Source organism: Rhipicephalus sanguineus, chromosome 7 (assembly GCF_013339695.2).
Source record: "Rhipicephalus sanguineus isolate Rsan-2018 chromosome 7, BIME_Rsan_1.4, whole genome shotgun sequence".
Classification (NCBI taxonomy): domain Eukaryota; kingdom Metazoa; phylum Arthropoda; class Arachnida; order Ixodida; family Ixodidae; genus Rhipicephalus; species Rhipicephalus sanguineus.
Window position 1 is genome coordinate 43271260 of NC_051182.1, and position 22224 is coordinate 43293483.

At 46.5% G+C, this 22224-nt stretch overlaps 1 protein-coding gene across 1 annotated transcript in view; it reads right to left on the reverse strand.

Annotated features, from left to right (window-relative positions):
* Positions 1-22224, reverse strand: part of LOC119399415 (uncharacterized) — a 44282-nt gene that overhangs the window by 11337 nt on the left and 10721 nt on the right. The window contains exons 5-7 of the mRNA XM_037666222.2: positions 18323-18416; positions 13484-13710; positions 12124-12171 (exon numbers count right to left, since the gene is read on the reverse strand). Of these exons, the coding sequence (XP_037522150.2) occupies positions 12124-12171; positions 13484-13710; positions 18323-18416 (369 nt within the window). The remainder of the gene's footprint in view (positions 1-12123; positions 12172-13483; positions 13711-18322; positions 18417-22224) is intronic.

Here is a 22224-nt window from a genome sequence, read left to right on the forward strand (position 1 = left end):
TTGCACTTCAATTCGTCAAGTCCGTCACCTGTTGACATTGTGCATGTTTCGCGGATGAAGCCCTACTTCTCTCGCACTTCATCGCCGGACTTGCGCCGAGACGGCGCTACAACGCCCGGGGGTCCTGTTACGGAGATGAAGTGAAGGAAGACGAAGTGCTGGACAGCCCGACTGGCGCGCGAGTGTGCTGGTCAGCCAGCTTGACTCGTCTACCAATTCTTCTTTGTAAATATGCATTGTATATACCAAAACAACCCCGTATCAATATATATATATATATATATATATATATATATATATATATATGTACAGAAAGAGAGACAGGGGAGACTCTCTTTCTGTATATATATATATATATATATATATATATATATATATATATATATATATATATATATATATATATATATATATATATATATATATATATATATATATATATATATATATATATATATATATATATATATATATATATAGCAGAGACAGTACACTTGCTGCGGGCCTGCTGGTCTTATTCTACTCCCCGTCTTTCTCCTCTTCCCGCTAGCCGATCTCGCGCCAGTGGCCCCGCCACGGTGGTCTAGTGGTTATGGCACTCGACTGCTGACCCGAAGGTCGCGGGATCGAATCCCGGCCGCGGCGGCTGCATTTTCGGTGGAGGCGAAGATGATTGAGGCCCGTGTACTTATATTTAGGTGCACGTTAAAGAACCCCATGTGGTCGAAATTTCCGGAGCCCTCCACTACGGCGTCTCTCATAATCATATGGTGGTTTTGGGACGTTAAACAACAGATATTATTATTATCTCGCTCCAGTGCCAGAGTGCCGCTCATGCTTCCTTGCACTCGGCCACGCTGCAGCATTGAAAGCGAGCTGCGAGATCGGCTCCCGGAGGGCGGCATTGACCGTTGCGTGCCGGCCGGTCTAGGCCACGCAGCGGCTTGGTCTGATGTGCCAACGATGCCTCTGGCGGTCGGCATTGGCTGTGTTGCGGAGGTCGGTCTTGTGTCTGGTGTAGTTGTGATGGCCGCGACTTGTCTGGCCGAGCTGACGAACATTCCGGTGAGCGACACTGGCTGTGTCGGGGTGGACGTTGGCGGCCTCGATCCTGCTGTGGCCTACCGTGGTAGGTGGCAGCAGACGACGCTAGCAGCTGGTACTTTTTTCTCAACCTCGGGACAAGCTTCCTAGCTGCTGCATCATCAGTGTCCCCTAATTTGGCGCCGCATACATGTGAATGCTGTGTTTGCGACAAAATTTAACGTCCTTTTGTCGTAGAAGAGCGACGCTTAGATCGCAGCGGCATGTCTTCTGCAGCCATGCTTTTCTCTCTGGTCTTCACCAGAGAGACATCGCTGAACGAGATGGGAATGGCTCCGCAAGTGCTTTCTGGTGCGCGTCTGCGATATACTTGAACCGTCGAATGCGGAGTCATGGTTGTGGCGACTTTGTTGCAGAAGCCTTTATTCAGGCCATCGGCGCACGTGGGCTGTACTGGCAGATCACTTGTACCAGCAGTTTGGTTCTTGCTCAGCGCAACGTGACTATCTACACATTCGGCCAATGACTGCACGGGACTCCGCGCACGTATCTCCTGCTTCTGAGCTGGTGGCGTGTTGGCAATTAGAGAAGCCGGCGTCTCCACGTTCCAAAGTGGTGATGAGCTTCCGGCTTGCGTCGTCGACATTTGTGGCGTAGAGGCGTGAAATGTAAGGTCGTGAAATGTAAGGTCGTTGTTGCTTGAACGTGGTAGTTGTCTCTGGTGATGATACGGGAACGGGAATGGGAATCGTGGAACGGGAGAGCTGTGGCAGAGAACCCTGCTCACGGCTGGTGTTGGTGTCTGCCATGGGGCCTTCTGCGTTTCTCTCGATGCAGGAGCTACAGGGCACAACTGTACAGTCGAAGCGGGTTGCATAGCAGCGCGCATCCGCGGTAGATAGTGGGTCAGAGACGATAGGGTCGACGGCATTCGAAAGGGGACGAAAAAGACTTGTTAATTTGGCACACCATTCAGGCCAGCTGTGTTGCCTGATGCCTTCGTAGGCATGCCATTCCTTAGCCGCACCGCGAAGGTGGTCGATGGCTACTAGCCGTTTCTGCTGGTCCGTCCAGGCATGGTGGTCGCCGAACGAGTTGATGGCATCAACCCAGCCGAAGACATCGTCCTGGAAGCCGCGGAACACCAATATTTCGCATGTAGCCGGCGATGGCGGGACGGCGGGCAAAAATCCGGAGTGGGCTCACGCCAAGTAGCCCAATTGCTCTGAGAGCTGCGTGAGGGAAAGCCGTAGCTCGCGGTGGTTCTCGAGCGAGCTGGCCTCAAGTTTTTGTGAGGCGGCCGCAGCCAACACGGCATTGATTGCGCACAGTGTTGGCAAGGCGGCAGGAGTCAGGTAGGAGCTGGACGCTATCAAGGCGTTAGTCGTCATGCGGAGTTGCGCGATGGTATGCAGCAGATCCGCGGCGCGGTCGGGTGATCCGCATGAAGAGCCTACGCCGCCATTTGTGGAGGATACGGCGACTCCGGTACTCATGGTGGTACAATATTTGGCCAAGGACGCGTGGACGGCGTGCCTTGGAAATCCAGATTTCGTCAAATTCCTGGACACGGGATCCATGCTGTCGCCAGCGCCAATGGCATTCTTAGGCCAGCGGAACCCGTGTGATGTCGTGTCGTGAAGTGGTATTGCGGCGTCAATGAAGGGAGCTTGAGCCGCCGAGGAGGCCTGGACGCCGTCCACGGACGGTGCCTCAAGCCCCGAAAGATTGTCAGGTGGTGGCGAGGAGGCATGTACGTCATATCTGGGGGAGATGAGCATTGTTGCCGCAAAGTAGCACGTCACCGGACAAGTAGTTCCCCGGAACCACAATAGAGGCCTGGACGCCGTCCGCTGGTGGTGGGAAAGATGCTTGCCGCGGAGGTCTACTTGCGGGTTCCATCAGCGAAGAAGCGTGACGGCGTTCCTTTGGAAGACGCGTTGCCTCAAGCTAACAGCTGGGGTTCGCCGAAGCCTTTCGACGACTGCGCCATTGTAATGAAGAAGAGAACGGAGACAGCACCCTTGCTGCGGGCCGGCTGGTCTTATTCTACTTCGTCTTTCTCCTCTTCCCGCTAGCCGAGGTCGCGCCGCCAGTGCCCGAGTGCCGCTCGTGCTCCCACACACACACACACACACACACACACACACACACACACACACACACACACACACATATATATATATATATATATATATATATATATATATATATATATATATATATATAGGAAAAAGGTATAAGCTTCTAAATAACTGTTTATTTAATAAACAGTTTTTTAGAGGCGTATACCTTTTTCCTAATTATTTTACGGCAACCGAAGACACTCTTCATAATATATATATATATATATACAGTCGAACCCACTGATACCGATATCGGTTATAAGAATAGAAAAAGCCGGCAGATCCCACGCATTGTGGCAATCGATGTAATGCGAAGCAGCCAGCAAAGAGCTGCATACATCGTCTTGTATGTCACTAAGGAAAATGCGCGTCATGGTTTTCATGTTAACGCCTATTATTTATGTTCGTCACACAGTAACGTCGAGCAATAGCAACTTCGGGGTAGATCAAGCTAGCGAAACGGCCGCCAGCCCACCATGAGCGTGGTACGTAAGTCATGCTGTACATGACATGCGTGTCCTGATTCTCATGTTATCTCGTGTTATTTATGTTCGTCACACAGTCACGTCGCAAGATACGAATTTTGGTGTTTATCAAGCTAGCGAAACGGCCGCCAGCGCCCCATGAGCGTGGCACGTAAGTCATGCTGTACATGACATGCGTGTCATGATTTTCACGTTACCTCGTGTTATATGTTCGTCACACAGTCACGTCGCACAATACCAATTTCGGGATAGATCAAGCTAGCGAAACGGCCGCCAGCGCCCCATGAGCGTGGTGCGTAAGTCATGCTGTACATGACATGTGCGTCATGACTTTCATGTTAACTCGTGTTATTTATGTTCGTGACACAGTCACGTCGCAAGATACCAATTTTGGTGTATATCAAGCTAGCGAAACGGCTGCGAGCGCACCATGAGCGTGGCACGTAAGTCATGCTGTACATAACATGCGTGTCATGATTTTCATGTTAACTCGTGTGTTTTCATGTTCGCCACACAGTCACGTCAGGCAATACCAATTTCGGGGTAGATCAAGCTAGCGAAACGGCCGCCAGCGCACCGTGAGCGTGGCACGTAAGTCATGCTGTACATGACATGCGTGTCATGATTTTCATGTTAACTCCTGTCATTTATGTTCGTCACACAGTCACGTCTCAAGATACCAATTTTGGTGTATATCAAGCTAGCGAAACGGCCGCCAGCGCACCATGAGCGTGGCATGTAAATCATGCTGTACATGACATGCGTGTCATGATTTTCATGTTATGACTTGTCATTTATATTCCTCATACAGTCATGTTACGCCATACCAGTTTTGGTGTACATTCGATTAACCAAGCGACCAGGAGAGCGCAAAGTCGTAGGCGGCTAGATAGATAGATAGATAGATACGCTCAAAGTCGCAGAAGTTCGCTAAGAAATGCTTCGCATTTAAAAGCTGATGCACAGTCACGTTTTGTATGTCACTAGGCTAAAATAACCCACTTACTAAAATACCCCCGTGCCGAATTATCGCTTATAACAATGAAGTCTGGCTGCTAGGTGTCCATGCCAAAGAAATCCTCGAAAAGAAAGGAGAAAAGCGAAAAATTTGAGCCACTACACCACTGCCAATGGCCGCCGCGCACTCTGAAATAGCAGGGGTCCTGGAGCCTTCTCAAAATTGACAGCCTCGCTTGCCTCCCCCGTCACGCTTCCACCCCTCTAAACATGAATGGGCTACTCCGCGCCACCCTTCAAAACTAGAGTCACTGGAAAATCAGAGTACCGCAATTAGAGTGACCTAACCGCAATGGTAGGCTGCACACGGGCAACATTGGGTGGCGGCGGCCATGTCCCTTGCGGACCGTACGGCGCGTTGCTAGCGTGTGTTGAGAAGTGACCGATCTTTTAGCCTCAGTGCCGTGTTACGCTCGGCGGAACGGCATTATGTGTGTGTGTTTCTTCAAGGGGATATTAGAAGTGATTCGAGTCATCGACATGTATGGATCGACTGCGCAGTTAGCAGTGCAACTAATGAAACGTACGGCGAATGTTGCCATGTGCTCGCGAACTCTCTTCATGGCTTCATCGGTCTCTCTTCGTGTCACGCCCGGGCGTGTTCGCGAGGTCCGGATCTGTAAACATAGTTGCATTAGCGCAGTGACATCGTGCGAGATGCCATTTACTTCGACATTTGGTGAATCTTGACTGTTTGCGCTAGCTTTGCAGTCGGTGTTCAGGTTCACTGCACTCGAGAACCTTATCGAACGACATCCAGAACATTCAACATTGCGTCCTTCGACTGATCTCTGATGCATAGCTTGCTTGCGCACCGTGCTTGTTGTTCAACTGTTGATATGTGTAATAGAAATTGTGTGTGTACGGTAATTGAATGTTCGCGATGTCTTGATTCGGAACGCCAGCAGCCGAACGCACGGGCAAATCGGCGTGCGGTAGGTAAGGTGCATCTTATCTTACGAAATGTAGAAAAGAGGCCATCAAAAATTATTGACATCACTACTTAATCGTTTCATTTCCTATTTCTTGTCTCCCTAATATTCCCCAATGAATTTGCAAACATTTTTCTCTGTTCCGACAAGCAGTTCCTTTTTTGGCGTTGCCAGCGCGTAAACAGCTGGGGTTCGGTTTCTGCACCGCTGCATTTTTTTTTCATAATGCACTCTTAGTAAAACTTCCTCGGCACGGTGCTTTCTTTCTTTTGATCATAGATAGCACATCCCGTAATTTTTACAGCGCATGCTACTGCAACACAGTATGTATATAGACCTAGGGCTCGCATAAAATCGACTTCCTCGATGTGTGAGATCTGCATTTGTTTTTTGCTGTGACCAGGGGCGTAGCCAGAAATTTTTTTCGGGGGGTTGGGTTCAACCATACTTTATGTATGTTCGTGCGTGCGTTTGTATGTGCGCGTGTATATATACGCAAGCAAACCTGAAAAATTTCGGGGGGGGATTGAACCCCCCCCCCCTGGCTACGCCCCTGGCTGTGACCATTTCTCACCAACTATACAGTATTTTAAGGGTACGCTCGGTGCAATGCACCATTAGCAGCATTTTTTTTCAACAAATCTAAAAATGCGCTTGATAACGTTGCCTTATACCAAGTTTATCAACAGAGCTCCACGCTTCTGTTTTGTGCAATTCCAAAGATCATGCCACAATTGCCTTCAAGGTATACCAGTAAACAGTTATTATTTTAATAAATATTCGATATCGCTCTCGTGCGTGGCACGCTTATAACTCGGATAGAATGCGTAATCTGTTCAACAGATCGAGATATAAACAGCCGAGCAAATAGAAAGGTATATAGTTTTCAATATCGCTGACCATAGCAAACCGAAAAGGTGAAGTATCCTGTCGCATAAGATCTTTTCCAGCAAAGTTAGTGTAGTTCACTGCAGGAAGGAGTGTTATTCGAGGGGGGCGAATTCGTTCAGGCCAACTATGCAGCCACGTAGAACGGCGCTCTTTGACATTAATTTTTCCCACACGGCAAACGAGATTCCCAGAGTAGCTCACCAGTGACGTTCGATTGATGGTGAGCTACTCTCTTCTCGCATCTGCATGAAGTGGCGTAGAGAGGGGGTGGCACACCAGGCCCGTGCCCCCACCCCCCCCCCGAAAAAAAAATGTCTGTCTGCATGACGCGTTTAAAAAAGCGACGAAGTACTTCTGGGACCGTGGTACTGCTAAATGTCCGGCCACGCTCTGCATTGAACGCGCCTGCACCCAAAGCGCTTGGAAGGGATATGGCGGCGAGAGGTCACGTGATGCGAGTAAGCCAATCGCGTCGGCGGCGGCGCGCGTAAAACAGATGCGATACTCTGAAAACTTTCCAGTGACTCTATTCAAAACACGAATAAAGCGCCCCGAGTGCGCAGCCCGCGCAGCCTGGATCACAGTCAGCTCGCTCGCGCCTCATTATGCGCAGTTCTGCGAACTTCGAGTAAAACAAGCAAGGCTGACGGGCATGGGCTTTTCTCGGGCCAGCCAGTGAGAGTCACGTGGCGTAAAATTTCTGGCGATCTCACTCCAGCGTTTCTAAAGCTCATAGGCTGTCGCAGCAATCTGTGTGCACCGCATCGCCTACGAAGGTCACGCTGTCACTGCCGGGGCGCTTGCTGTATCGTACTCACACGTCTGCCGTGAAATTATTCGTTATGGAATGCCCATTGACCAAACAAGGGCGTGGCGATGGCGAGCTGATCGCGTTCGTGAAGGCGACGCGTCTGTGCGGCGCACTCAGCAGTCTCGTAGAAAGAGGCATCATGAACGGCGGCGCGGCGCGTTTGGGTTATCGCCTATAAAATTCTTGCAGTACCCATAAAACTTCGCTAGGCCACATGCACTACCGAGGAGTTAGCTGAAGATGCTTGTCATAATTGTTGTCAGCGATTAGTGGGCGCGTTTGCCGCGAGCCGCTATCACGCCTCTGCACATTTTTGTTGCTTATCCGTAAAGACATCTCCGTGACTGCGCCGTGACGGTGGGTCATGCAGAATTTTGATTAGCTTCGCCCCACTACATATTGGCATTGCGGCAAAGCTATCCTTCGAACTCTATTACGGCCGCAAACCTATCGACTCGCCTCGACTCGAAATCTATCGACTATCGATATAAAACTATCGATATAAAACTATCGACTAAAAAAATTGGCAGTTGACTGCATTTTGCTGTTTTTTTATGTAAGCATTTTAAAACTATTATCGGTTATAACAAGGGAATTTTCGTGGCACTTGAATATTGTTATAAGTGGGTTCGATTGGAACCACATGACACCGCTGAAATATCGCCATATCGATCCGTGTACGAGACATGCGAAATTCATAGGGCAGGCCAGCGCCTCCGCCGTCGGAGGCGCTGGCCTGCCCGTCGCGTCCTGACCGTCGCGTCCGCCGTCCTCGCGCCGTCGAGCGCGCGCTCCGCGTCCGCTCACCGCTGCCGCGTGGTGGCGTTGTGCAAGTAGACTACGTACTAAGACTACGGTAAACGGCCGCGCGTATCACGAAGCTCACGAATTCGTGTTTACATCCCAGCTTAATTGCCTTTGTACTTGCAGGCTTTCACAGGTACAGGGGGATGGAAAGATACAGGGGCACGGCGCGCTGTTTTGTAGCGTTAGCTATACTTGCCTAGACGGAGCCGATTTCGCGTGAATCATCAAGAGCCGTGCTGCGCAAGCGCGAGGATGAGTGCGGAGCCGGCATCTCACGCGCTCTCCGCCACGGCCGCGCGCGGCTCGCCGCGGCTCGTGGCGGAGTGCGGGAGGAGTGGCGTCGTAGCCACGGCGCGCGCAGCTATTCGCCTTCGCTGTGCAGTCGCCGTCTGACAATGCGCTGGTGCCGCTTGATAGCGCCTCTGACTGGCGTTTGCAGGTGGGTAACGCCATGGAGAAGGAGAGCGGAAATGCTGCTCAACGGCGAAGAAGAGCCGAGAAGCTCATGTCGTCGGATCCCGAAGTAGTTGCCTGGCAATTAGAGGTTCAGCGTACGAAGAATGAACAGAGGAAGGCTAAACGTGCTGCGGAGACACTGGAGGAAAGGGAGGAACGTCTAGGAAAGCGGCGTCGCCAGGATGCTGAGCGACGTGCCCGACCACCCCTGCAGCAACAAGACGCCGTCGATGACGTCAAGGATCGCTGATCGACTGCCTATACTGTGAAACTTAGCGAAGGCTCCAGTGCGACTCGGACCTTCGAGACGGACTTCGTAAACAATCCGTTTGGATACGTGTGCGACGTGTGTGAAAGACTATGGCAGATGAAAGACTTGACGCCGCTAAGTAGTGCCATGCGTGAAACGTTGAGTTTAGTGGCGGCGCCTCAGTGGGGTGAAACCGTGGCGCGGACTTGTACAACGTGCAATAACTTTCTATTTAAGCAGAAGATTCCGCTCTTTAGCATTACCAATGGGTATAGTTACCCGGCCATGCAGCCAGGTCTACCGGTTCTGAACGATGTGGCCGAATGTGTGTCATTGGAGCAGCAGTAAGCATGACAATCAAGCTAATCCTAGATAATCTGGAAAGCTCAGAATAATCAGCTGAACCTTTGCTTACGCTACGTATATCCTGCCATAGCCGAGCTAAGCCACTGCAAATTTTTTCATTGCTCTCTAACCGTGGTGGCAATAGAAAGATGCTTGCGGGGCTTTTAATGTGTCATGGATGACGTCGTATTTTCGACAAACATCCAGGCTATAACCACTATAAAATAAGTGCGAAACAAAGAATGTAGATGCCGCATGTTCGCGTGTCGTTCCATCCCCGCTGTACGTATTCCGCATGCAGTCTGTCAGGCCGTGCTGCCGGTTCGATACTTGCACTCGAGTCTGAGAGTATTCGCGTTTTATTTTCTTTTTCAGGCTATTGCTACCGCCTCAATGTCTTAGTATGTCATACTGTTGTGTTCCACTCTGCAAATAGAACTGAAAGAAGTCACGATTGTGTCTTTTTTTTATTTTTCTTTATTGATGAAAGGGTCATCAATCTAGGGTCCCTTATGCATTCATCTAAGACGACTGAAAGAAGAAAGCCATCTTCTTCTTTTTCTTCCAGTCAATGTATTGAACGTTTCCCGCCTCCCTCCGAGATATTTTTGCGCCTAACGTGGTTATCTTACAGCCTCAAGAATCGGAGGCAGTGCAAGCTTTCTGCACATCAGCGGAGGCATGCACTGCCTCTGTGATCGGCCCATTTTGACCAAGCGAAGATGTAATATGACGACGTCACGGTGATGTCACAAAATTTTATGATCTGTGACGTCATATTACGACGTCATCGCGTAATTATTTTTTGCATCACTCGTGCTGACGCCGCCAACGTCAATTTTCGCGTTTGATGAGGCATCTAAGGCTTTCGCCTTAATACACGGTTCGGCTGTCGTTCGATGAAATTACAGCTGCCGCTGGTGTTCGGTAGAGGTGGCTTGCAGTAATTATGCGGGATAATTGGTTTCCTAATACATCTTCAAAATACACTAGAATATGCAGCCGTCGTTTACGACGCGAAGATTTCATAGAATATAAGAAACGGCGGCTTAAGAAGGATGCAGTAGCGTCACTCTTTGCAGACTACCCTTCACGTTTGCAGCCCAAGGTAACAGCTGAACTAAGCATGTCAAGTATCCCTAAACGTGACCGTGTTGCGTCCAAACAAGCAACCACTGCATGTAGTACCAGTAACAACGCTGTCTCGCGATCGCCGCCATGTGCATGCCGCTTTGACATTAGGTCCCGAAGTTGAAGAATCGGAGCCCATGGACACCACATGCGCTACCGGCGAAACAACCGACAATCATTATGTACAGTGTTACAATACATGAGTGCAAAGGTTTAGCAGGCTGCCCCATGCGACAAAAGCGTCCAGGTAGACATCCATTCGGCCTCTATACTTTGCTCACTACCGAAAAAGGCAAATGGAGGAGAAAATCAAAATACCTGAGGAGCCATATGCTGAGGCTACAACAACCCATCGACAAAGACAAGGTCAAGCAACTGACAACCGGCCGCGCCATTTTTCACGCCTTTCACATTGGCTCAAGTTGAGAGTCGGCACTACGACTTTATACTTTAACGACAGCGTCTGTTCACACACATCGGTCAGTGTTGCAGGAAGCGCGCAGCATATGTACTGTTTTTGTTTGTTTTTCGTACCACCACGATTTAACTGGTCTGAGCTCTTAAATGGTGGAATCAATCGGCATAGCTTTACGAAGGGAACGGGCGATCACGTATATCCCTAGAAGCAGTCTAGTGACATTTCATGCTATTTAGCGCATGAACTCCAGGCGCTTACGTGTAGTTTGCTACACTAGTAGACGGTAGCACGCATCGGGGAACTTTAAGCGCCTAAGCTTTTAGTGTTAGCTCTTGGCAAACGCTGCTTTCGAAAATCGACTTTCAGACAAACACATACTCTCAGTCAAGCGAACGTATCGATGACAAAACAATTTTCCGCGCATCACTGACATGCGCTCGTATCGGGCTAGTAGACGACGCGCGAGCGTCTCGATCAAATAGCCGCGAAAGACACATGTCTCCGAAATTGGCTGATTGCCCAGAACGACAAGTGCTTCATTTTTTCAGTTTACAAGTTTTCATTATACTTTAACCAGCGCGAATACAGCCGAAAATGAACCATATAGCAGCTTCGCATGCAGCCCCGGCATTCGTTTCCGCGAACGACGACGCAACGGCGGGTCTACTACGGTGGCGGCGCGCGGCGGCTAAAAGCTGCACTAACGCCGACGGTCGGTTCCCATTGAGCTTCGCTCCTTCGCCCAGGCACAGAAAAATAGAGGAGGCGCTAGGCATGCATGGGAATCCTGGCTTTTAGAAAGAACAGGGGTCTATTTGACAAGACTTTTCAAAGACGATAGTCTTTCTGGGATACTTCATCACAGAAGTTTTGGTCGGTCTGTCTGTCTTTTTGTCTGTCTGTAACACGATTCAGCCACCCGGTCAAAGTTCAAGCACTTGCTGAACGCCCAGCCATCTTAAACTGGTAGCTGCGCTCATACTTGTGAACATTGTCGATCAAAACGCAAATATTACGCATATCTGACGCGCAACATCAATACGTAAGTATTAGGTGGTGTGTTCCTTTACTAGAAAATACGTAGATACGTAATTCTAAAGACCCCAGTGTTTCTTAGGCTGCGCTGAAACGGCGCAGAAACGGCCGACAGAAGACTACCGTCTTTCGACGACATTTGCAACGTAGCACGCATACACGCGGTCAATTTGTTTCTTGTAACACTTTGATCCTAGCCAAAAGGCCGAGATGCGGTTGTTTCTTCTAAAGTTTCATTTGGAGTTACCCGGTTAGCTTCCGCACTCTCGCCAGCATGATAATTTCCCGGAAACATTCTGGTGGCTTTGTAAATCAGAGCCCTGGACCGCGTTACAAATAAGTACGCTACCATTAGATAATGCAAAGGAAACGTACCTGATTCGCTTGAGTTCCAACGCACATCGACATCGTGGTGTTCAGACACTGCGAACGGAAGAGTGCATTAGTCAATTGCAATTGTTGACACGTTGGTTTGGATCAACTGCACGCAAACTTAGGGTAGTGAATAGAAGGAGGAGAGAAAAAAATAAATATCGCAGGATGGTTCAATTGCCAGTATTTCTCATAGTCTTGAAGTACTTACATTTAGAACGCAATACAACAGCCCCAGACGTGCACAGACGTTGATTTTATGACCAAATGCAGAAATTGTAGCCAAAGAAATGATTTGAACCCATGCAGACCGTTATAGAAAATCAGTAACAATAATGATAATAGCAATGTTTATAATTCGTGTTTTTGTTTTTTTGCTTCAAAACGACAATGTGACAGTGAGTTACTCGGTAGTTTAGCGTTCCGGAAATTTTGACCATCTGCTGTTATTTAACGTGTACTGAGATCGCACAGTATACAAGGACCTCCAGTATATCGCCTCCATCGTAATGCGATTGTCGCAGCCGGAATCGAGCCCCCGACTTTCGAGTCAGCAGCGGAGAACATATTAGAACGAGTAGCCACATGATACTTATGGTCGTTATGGGGACACTAAAGAGCAAAACGGTTTTTTGCTCCTATTAGTAAAGTACTCTTTCACGATGCCAAGAACACCACGTATGCTGCGAGAAGGCGCTTAGTAAACGAGAAAACGCGCAAAAACAAAATTTGGGTAGCGACGCCACATTGAAATTTTCACACCATTCGCCGTGACTTCACAAGTTTTGAGGATGCCTACTAAGGACTACGTAGTTCCTCATCGGTAAAAATGAAGTACATTTTCCTCTGAGGGGGGCATAGACCTAATATACAAAGTTCGGGTAATTTTGTTGAGCCAATGGCGCCAAAATACACTAAGTACACTTCGAAATCCGTGCCGTCATGCCGGCAGAATTCGGCGCGAAATTTAAAAATGAAACTTTGAACTTTATTTCCTCCTCTGTTAATAAACCTATGATGACGACATTAACGACATTAGAGTTCTCAGAGTACAATTTATCGATCTAAACCGATTCATTGTTTCTCTTTAGTGTCCCTTTAAAGCGGTATCTCACCGACGTTTTGGTTTGTTCAATGCACTGTAATTTACAGGCAGAACACTGGGGCAAGTAGAGACAGTTGTAAGCGCCACATGTAAAACTACCTTCAGTTTTATAGCAGGAATCGGAGGCATTGCTTGTAGGAATGTGTGATGTCGTCAGAGCGCGCACACACCGCGTCGTGCTTGAAATAATATCTTCCTGGAACTTAATATTTATATCCTGCTGGAGTTCAGCTGCACATACAGTTCTCAGGCGCTGACCTTTCCAATGTTGAGTGCACTGGGAAATTGGAAGACGACCGGCTGGCCGCACATGATGTCGCCGGCAACGTGCAAGCCGGTGCAGTCACCAAGAGGCAGCATAGAGGTGGCGGTGTCCACGATACCACCAAATATGCCGCCGAAAAAGCCACCGCCAATCTTCGAAGCCACATTCACCGCACCACCCATGGTCTTGCACAGGGAGAAGATCATGTTGACCATGGAACCTGGCAGTTCAATGGAAAATATGAGGTGGGGAAAAAGGATGCTTATAGATGCAGACAATTTTTTAACAGTAACTAAGAAAGAAATGAGCGTTTGGAAACTATTGTATGCATCGGAATGCCGGGTTCAGTCGAAGTCAGATTGACATTTTGTTTCTTTCCGAGAGCCCGAGAACCTCGAAGACCTGTCTGGCCAGCAGCGTTCATTCGTCCATGAGAACGGTTTACTTTGTAAAAAAGAGCAAAAAAAAAAACAACCGACCAAGGAATGCTTATTTTGGTATTACTGAAAAAAAAGCGATATTAAGTACTGATAACTTCTGCTTTCATATACAATTTTGTGCAACGCAGAAAGCACGAGCCACCCGGTAAAGTATGCAAAGACATGGCAAGCTCACCAATCTCTCCGCGGCAGTTCATTTTGTTGCATCGCACTTCGTGATGTCTCGTTTCAGTCAAATTGTATTAAGAGAAGAGATTTACGAAATATCCCGTCCCGTTGGGATCAACACGCACGGAACAGAATGTATCGCTGGATGCTGAAGTGAGTGAATGAAGTAAAATATATGGTATCAAAGTTGAATAAATCGATTTCAGAACCCAGGAAAGGACGTCAAATTTAACTGAAGTGTATTACAGCCGTTCAAGGTGGCGTATTGAGAGGAGTATGCGGTAGTAGCTTCAAATTGATTGAAGTAAATTCTGTTGTCTTTAGCAGGAGTAGGTGGGCTAAGGTGAAAAAAGCGTTCGCCTTGAGTCTTCCTGGCGTTAGTTGTGGGATCGTAGATATTTCAGAGCAGCGATATCCATACTGACAAGCTGTCTTCCAGTATGCCCGGTATTACAGGACTTTCGTCTATTAGATGGGCTTCTCAATAAACGTGTAGTCTGCAAATCCTTGTTTATATCTCACATAAAGTACACTGCTATCTGGCTTGCGGCACGAATACCGTAACGAACATTCGTAAATGGCAGGTTATGCGGAAAAAAGCACTATACGCCATCGTATAATTACGCGTCGGCGTTAATCAGCTCGTTTCGAAGAAATGCCGGTGTCAGCGCGTCGTTTGTTGGGAGCGAAACTTCATCATCTTCTCTGGGACAGAAAAGTTGAGAAAAATGCTAATAAAATAAATAATAAAAAGCGTAGGATCGAGTGAGAATAGAACCCAGGCAGTCTGCGTGGCAAGCAGGGCTCCTATCAAAGAGCTGCGCCATTGCTTGAAAGTGCTTAAAAAACAAATAACACTATATAAATATTGTGCAGTGGAAGGAGAGTCTTAACACATGTAATATCCTCAACATTTACTCAAAAAAAAGGTTTTGCGCCTTCCAGTCGGCGAAGGCAATTCATAAATGACCGTGTGACTTTTTTCGGTATGCTTCACTTGTGTTCTGTTCCTTTTTTTTGTATGGGTGTGCACGCGTGTATGGCCGCACACACACACACACACACACACACACACACACACACGCACGCACACACACACACACACACACACACACACACACACACACACACACACATATATATATATATATATATATATATATATATATATATATATATATATATATATATATATATATATATATGCAGGGTGCCCCGGCTGACTCTAGACAGAGTTAAAAAATAAATGATCGCTACGCAACCAAATGCATTTTGCTGACTGCTGCATGGAGTAAGTCACTCTACTTATTGCTTAATTACTTAATTAGGCAAGTCAAAACAACCAGTTTTTGAAGCAATTGATCTGGGCAAACATTTTTAATGAGAACGATGTAGAAAGGTTTAAAAACCTTCCAATATGGCAATTTCTAACTAGCTATATATTAGGTATATTGTTTTTCTGCTTTCTACAGATGCCCGGGAGATGCATGTACCACATGACACGCCCGCTTCCGCGCCGTCATTCCAGTGTTCTCTAACATTCTTCGTGCAAACGATATCCTTCCCTCGCGGCGCTTCATGACTGCGAAAAGCGGACGAAGCGGTCACCGCTTGTGCTGCAAGTAGCACGCGAGTCATCACACAGTCACCATCATAGTCGCCATCATAGTCGCTGCCAGTCGCATTTTAAGGCAGGACACCCCGCCAAATGCTGTGGTCGTATGCACGCGGAACGTTAACGAGGATTGCAACGAGGACACGCAAAGGCGCGCCGTCAAAGTTCTACATCAATTACATCATTATTAACAATATCACTCACGTCACTGCTTCATGGGTTGCCTGCGTCGAATTTACGAATATATTTTACCATTAATGCTCTCAGCAGCGTAGCCAGCAATTTCTTTCGGGGGCGATGCTTATTGTACGTTCGTGCGTGCGTTTATATCTGTGCGTGTATATATGCACGCGCAAAATTGAATCATTTTGGGGAGGAGAGGTTTGAACCTCCCAAACCCCACCTCTGGCTACGCCCCTGCATGCTCTATTACATTTGCACTATGCCATTAATACTTTTTTTTTTCACACCGTTCGTGGGTTTATTGCGTTGTATACGTGCCTATCCCTGCCATTTTTTACGGGGTCATGGTGCTACTGAAGTCAACGGAGAGGATTATTTTATCGCGGTCTTCAGCATCCCGAATGATGCAATGTTTGAATCAATAAAGTTTCATGATTTAAGCGTCGGTAACCCAACAGAACGAACAGAAACCTCATCGACACATGAACTACCATGCGCATTACGGTTCAGAGCTCGCCCGCACAGACGGTGATGCCACATACCCTCTAGCTAACGTTTTAACGAATTTCATGCGTGTTGAGCACGTGAACAATGGGCGGATAAGCGCATGGGCTACCTGACATACACCACTATTGTGTGCAAAGTGATTTTATTTGATGTGCTATATTGATCGCTCAATTTTTTTATCATTTGTATCACTGGCATGCTTCTAGAAAAAGATACAGCTTGCATGGATGGCTCGAAGCTTATGCAAATATAGGTACCTTTGCACCTTTGAATGACTGAAGCAAGCACTGCCTAACAAGCGGCGTTCTAAGATTGCACTCGTAGAGCGCCGTAGAACCTCGTAGAACTCTATTGAATGGAATTGGAAATGTATGTCACAACGACCGGGTTACAAGAAAAGATTGAGAATTTGCGCCAGCCTCATGGAGGATGCCATTTTATGAGTTTTCCTTTTCGCTAAGAAAGGGAATAAAACAATGAAGTGTTGCTCCCTGTTGCGGATATTTTAGCGCATTATGGCTGAACAATCGCGCCCTGATGTCATTTTAATGAAATTTTGCGTAAATAGTTATTAAAAACCATGAAAAACGAAGGCGTGAATGCAGCTCCCATGTTTTATTATTTTTTGCGTGGCCATGCTTTAAATATAAAGCGGCTCATGAGCGACCCACAGGCCGACACACGCTGGCTTGTTTATGGAGTATATTTATTGCACATTGATAACTCATCCAATGTTTTCGAGCCACCGTCTCTCAGGAAAGCTAATAAAGCTTGACCAACCAACGAACCAAAGCGTATTTGTAACGTTGGTTACCATTTTGTGCTATCAACTGTTCTGTTCGCTCCTGTTTTAACTGGCTTGCTGTGGAGAGATTGAGGTTTACATTACCTCGGCTACTCTGTTAATAACGCTATGTCTATTATTTTAAGTGTACTATGGTAATAATCAGTTTGTATAAAAGACATGGCATGCGAAATTCTTTGCTTCTAACGGCATAGCTGTTTAAGCTCGCTGTAAGTCTGGCCGAAGCAGAAATGTCCATGATCATGAACCAGCACGCGCTGTCTACATCATGTTCTTCATCTTCGTCCAAGGACGAGATAGAAAGAAAGAGAAAGAGACAAATGCTTGGCCAAAAAATTACTCACGTGGTGGGATTTGAACCCACGTACACTCGATCCGAAAGTGAGCTTCCTAACCACTCTGCTATCCAGGCACGCCATGCAGCAGAGCATAACATAGCCTCGCATTGTATAGTGGAGAAATGGGGTGGGAAAGTGAAGTGAGCGTCAGGAGGAGAAATGTTATGGCGAGAGGGAGGGAAAGGAGGAGGGGAGAGAGTAAAACATAGCCCCCAAAGACTGAGAAACAGAGCCATAGAATGAGATACAGAAAGAGAAAGAAATAGAGGTTGAAGTAGAGAGACATAAGGATAGAAAGTAGGAGGATGCAAGCGAGAAATAAAGAGAAAGAGAGGGATGAAAGCGGAAGGAAGAAAGAGCAAGAAGCAGAAAGAAATAAAGAGAGAGTGAGAGAAAGAAAGGGGGGAAGGAAGAAAGATAAAGAAAGAGAGAAACATGGAGAGTGAGAGAATAAATTAATAGAAATAAACAGGCAAAAAACACATGGAAAAAAAGGAGAGAGAGAAGAAGAAAGAAATAGACGAAGAAACAAAACGAAGATTTGCAAGGCTTATCTAAACACCAAAATCCAGGAATACGTAGGTGCACATGGGCTCCGCTGTCTTTTTAGCATTGTGCGTCCTGTGCAAGCTACGCTAGTCTTTATTATAAATTTCCAATACCGAATAAATGACTGCAATTTCAAACACGCGTGTGCGCCTCCAGTTTGCGCGTAGTTCCAAAATCACAACGGCCATTTCCAGCGAGCTGAATGTAGAGAGCACCCGGAAACTTACCAAATCCGAATCGCTGGAGAACTTCGGTAAAAAGGCCTTCGAGCAGAAAAAGTTGGGAACCAATATCCAAGTGTGAGATTCCGTTGACAGCGCACTGCAATAGGAAAGTGTGTTTAGGATTGTTTTAACGCTGCAGGATACGTATCCGCGAGAGGCCCCACGTAATCCAGCAAATAATGTATTGTGATGCCGCAAATGTTACCATGACGACAATTTGAATACTTCATGATATAGCAAGGTCCAGGAGGGAGCTAGCTGGTAATACACGGTTAAGTGCACAGCCCGAAAGCGGACAACTAACGAGAAGGAACTCTGGAAATCAATGCTACGCTACATCACTTCTTCGTATTTGCTGTGAGCATATTACGATTGAACACGAGTGAGGGTGGTATGGCCATCGTCATAAATAAGGCCACGAATCGGGTGGCACTAGCAGGTACAGGGCGAAAGCAAACGAGCGAATGAATGTGTTATCACAGTAATCGGACCAAGAAAAGCGTTACCTTCGTCCTTCCTTTTCTCAATTTCGACGGCGTGCTCGGGCTTATTGAACGAGGCGTTCACGTGAATAAAAGTTTAAGCTTCTGTTTGATGTCCTGATCAGGCTCCTGCCCTATCTGTGCCGTCCAGGCCATGTCACTGAGCCTGATTCTTACGGATTTTCGTAAATTCGTAGGGTGGCTCTGTTCGGTAAGCCTGACTAACGGCAACACAGGTTACCCGACAAGGATCTCACTGTGCGCTGCTGTTCGATTAAGAGTTATGAAATGTTTGTCGCTTAGAATACTTACCGCGATTACGGGAAGCAGCGTCACATGCATTCAGGCGAAATTATTCGGAAAATATATGCAATACGGAGCTAGGCTACTAGGTGGTGCGCCTACTGTGAATGGCTCGCACGAAGAGGGCAAGTTGCTATATGTTCTGCCATCTTACCATGCGGTGTTGTGTAGTAAGGCTTCTTTCGCATGGTCTACATGTAAGACAGTCGACGTGAGAAATCGCGGTATTACTTTATTGGAAAGGCACAGAGATAACATCATACAGAAAGCGTGAAACCACGAGATGGTTATTAGAACATCTCAGTTACATGAATGCACGAAAAGGTATCAATAACGTGACGTGTCAAGAAGGATATGCCTGTATAGTGTGAAAGTAGACATACAATCACCTAAAGTGTATGTATTAACATTTCATAAAGGATATGCATTATATGAATGACTCGACATGCGTGGCATCATACTAATAATATGGCATAAAATTAATTGTGTTAAAAATACATCACACATCATTTACATAATAACAAAGCGTACATGGCCCGAAAGGTAGAGACCAATTACGATAACACCAAGTGCAGTCGATTATGCAAAGCTCGTTTGCACGGCTCAAACGGAATTTGCAATACAAAACGTACACGTGGTATTTTAAGCGCTTACAATGACAATTTCGGATTGCAAATAAACTAAACACACTAGGATGGTTTTGTCAGCATCAACGTGTTTCAAAGTGAGCTGCTTGGTGAATGACACCAGATGGATGCGTGAACAAAACAAACGCGCAAATATGTTTCGCTTTAGGCATCGCATACAGTAACTCCTGAGACATAAGCGTAGGCGTGCGAACGGGAGGGGGGGGGGGGCGCTAGCAGTGCCCCCTGTGATCGTATGCGCGAAGTGCGAAATCTGCCCTATACTTCAATCAGTCCAGCATGCTCGTCATTGTGCTTAATGTGTAGGCCCATGGTCATGCTGAAAGTTAATTCAATTCACAAGTCTGGCAGCAAAACATCTCCTCTTAGCTATCGCCCCATTTCTTTAACCAGCACATGTAAAATGTTTGAGCACATTATATTCACCAACCTTGTCTGTTTCCTTGAATCAAACTCTTTCTTCTCTTCAGCACAACGTGGTTTTAGAAAACATTATTCATGTGAAACTCAGCTCATATAATTTACTCATGTACTACATCAAGTTCTAGACCGATCATCAATCATCGATTGCATATTTTTTTTATTTTTGTAAGGCGTTTGACAAGGTATGTCATAAATTACTACTGCTTAAACTAAACAAGCTTAATATTGATAATAATTTACTGAAATGAATTGAGTGTTTTCTTTTAAACCGCTCACAGTTTGTTTCCTTTATAGGCAGTGGCGTAGCCAAGGGGGGGGGGGTGAGGTTGGGAGGGGGGTTCCACCCCACCCCCAAAATTTTTAGTTTTGCTTGCATATATAGGCACGCATACATACAAACGCACGCACGAACATACATAAAGTATGGTTGAACCCCCCCCCCCCCGCGAAAAAAATTTCTGGCTACGCCCCTGTTTTGTGGCTTTAACTCTGAATTTACAGATGTGTATTCAGGCGTTCCGCAAGGCCCAAGGACTCTCACATTCTTCTATTCGCGGACGACTGTGTCATTTTCAGAGAGATAACGAATACTAACGATTCTTCCTTAGTCCAATCTGATCTTGGTGCAGTTGCTAATTGGTGCAACGAATGGTTAATGAAGCTAAATAATAATAAATGTAAAGTCATGCGCGTTTCTAAAAATCTTCCTGCCCACCTCCATACTACATTGATAACAATAATTTGGAATCACTCACTTCATATAAGTACCTCGGCGTATACATTACAGCAAACCTGAACTTGTCTACTCATACGGAGCACTTAATTAACAAAGCTAATCCCATGTTAGGTTACCTTCGTCGAAATTTTTATCATGTTCCTCCCTCCTTGAAACTCCTCCTTTATAAAACACTAATTCGATCTATATTGGAATATGCTACACCGGTCTCGGATCCCACTCAAGCAAGCTTAATTCATGCTCTAGAAATGGTTCAGAATAACTCCGCACGTTTCATTCACTCTAATTACAGCCGCACCGCCAGTATAACTTCCATGAAATCAAACCTTTCCCTCCCATCATTATTGTCGCGCAGACAAGTGTAGCGCATAGCCTTGTTTCATAAGACGTATCATCGTTTTGCACTACGCGATCGCCTCATCCCAGAGCCATCTTATGTATCCCATCACACAGACCATCGTCATACAGTCGGACTCGATTCATGTAATACTGCGCACATTTATCATTCATTTCAACCACGAACCTCTCGAGATTGGAATGGCCTTCCCGCGGACGTTGTGAAGATTATTCATCATGAACAGTTCCGTAATTCCATAGCTCACATTGTATACTCAGGCTCTTTCTAAACTCACTGTAAATTCACATTTTGCTCTATTGTTTCATGTGCGTTTTCTTTTACTTTTTTTAGTTTTTTTTTTTCGTTCCTCTGTTGCTTGTTTTTTTTTGTGTCAAAGTGTTGTTACCACTCCCCCTCTGTAATACCTCTGGCCCTGAGGGGTATAATAAAATGAAATGAAATGAAGATTTCGACACTATTGGCTACCGAAGGCACCTCATACTGCAATCCAAGAACTGTTTAATTTCCACCTGTGCCCCATGAAAGCCGGAGAGCAGGCCATTGAGAATCACGTCATGGCTTCGTCACTTTCCTACATAAAGCGAATTTTTTTTTCGGGCTCGACCAACAAGGGAGGAGGTGGGGGATGTTCCAATTAGAATTTTTCTCTCAAATTGCGTATTTTGAGTGTTATATTACTGAAACGACGCCATGCCACACCATATCGCGTTTAGTTTGCATGTAATTTCTGTGCGGTTGTATTCATCGTATGGCTCGCAATGATATAGCATGCTTTTCAATTTCAAAAGGATCTTCCCCTGATAAGATTGTCTGCTTGCTCATTGCACCTGCGTCATAACTACAGAAAACAGTCTTAACTCTGAAGCTCTGAGTATTCATTCTTGCTAAAAGGCCAAGCTGGCCTCACTACAAGCTAACAATATCAATTCAACTCGCAAACGCTTAATGAGCTTTTC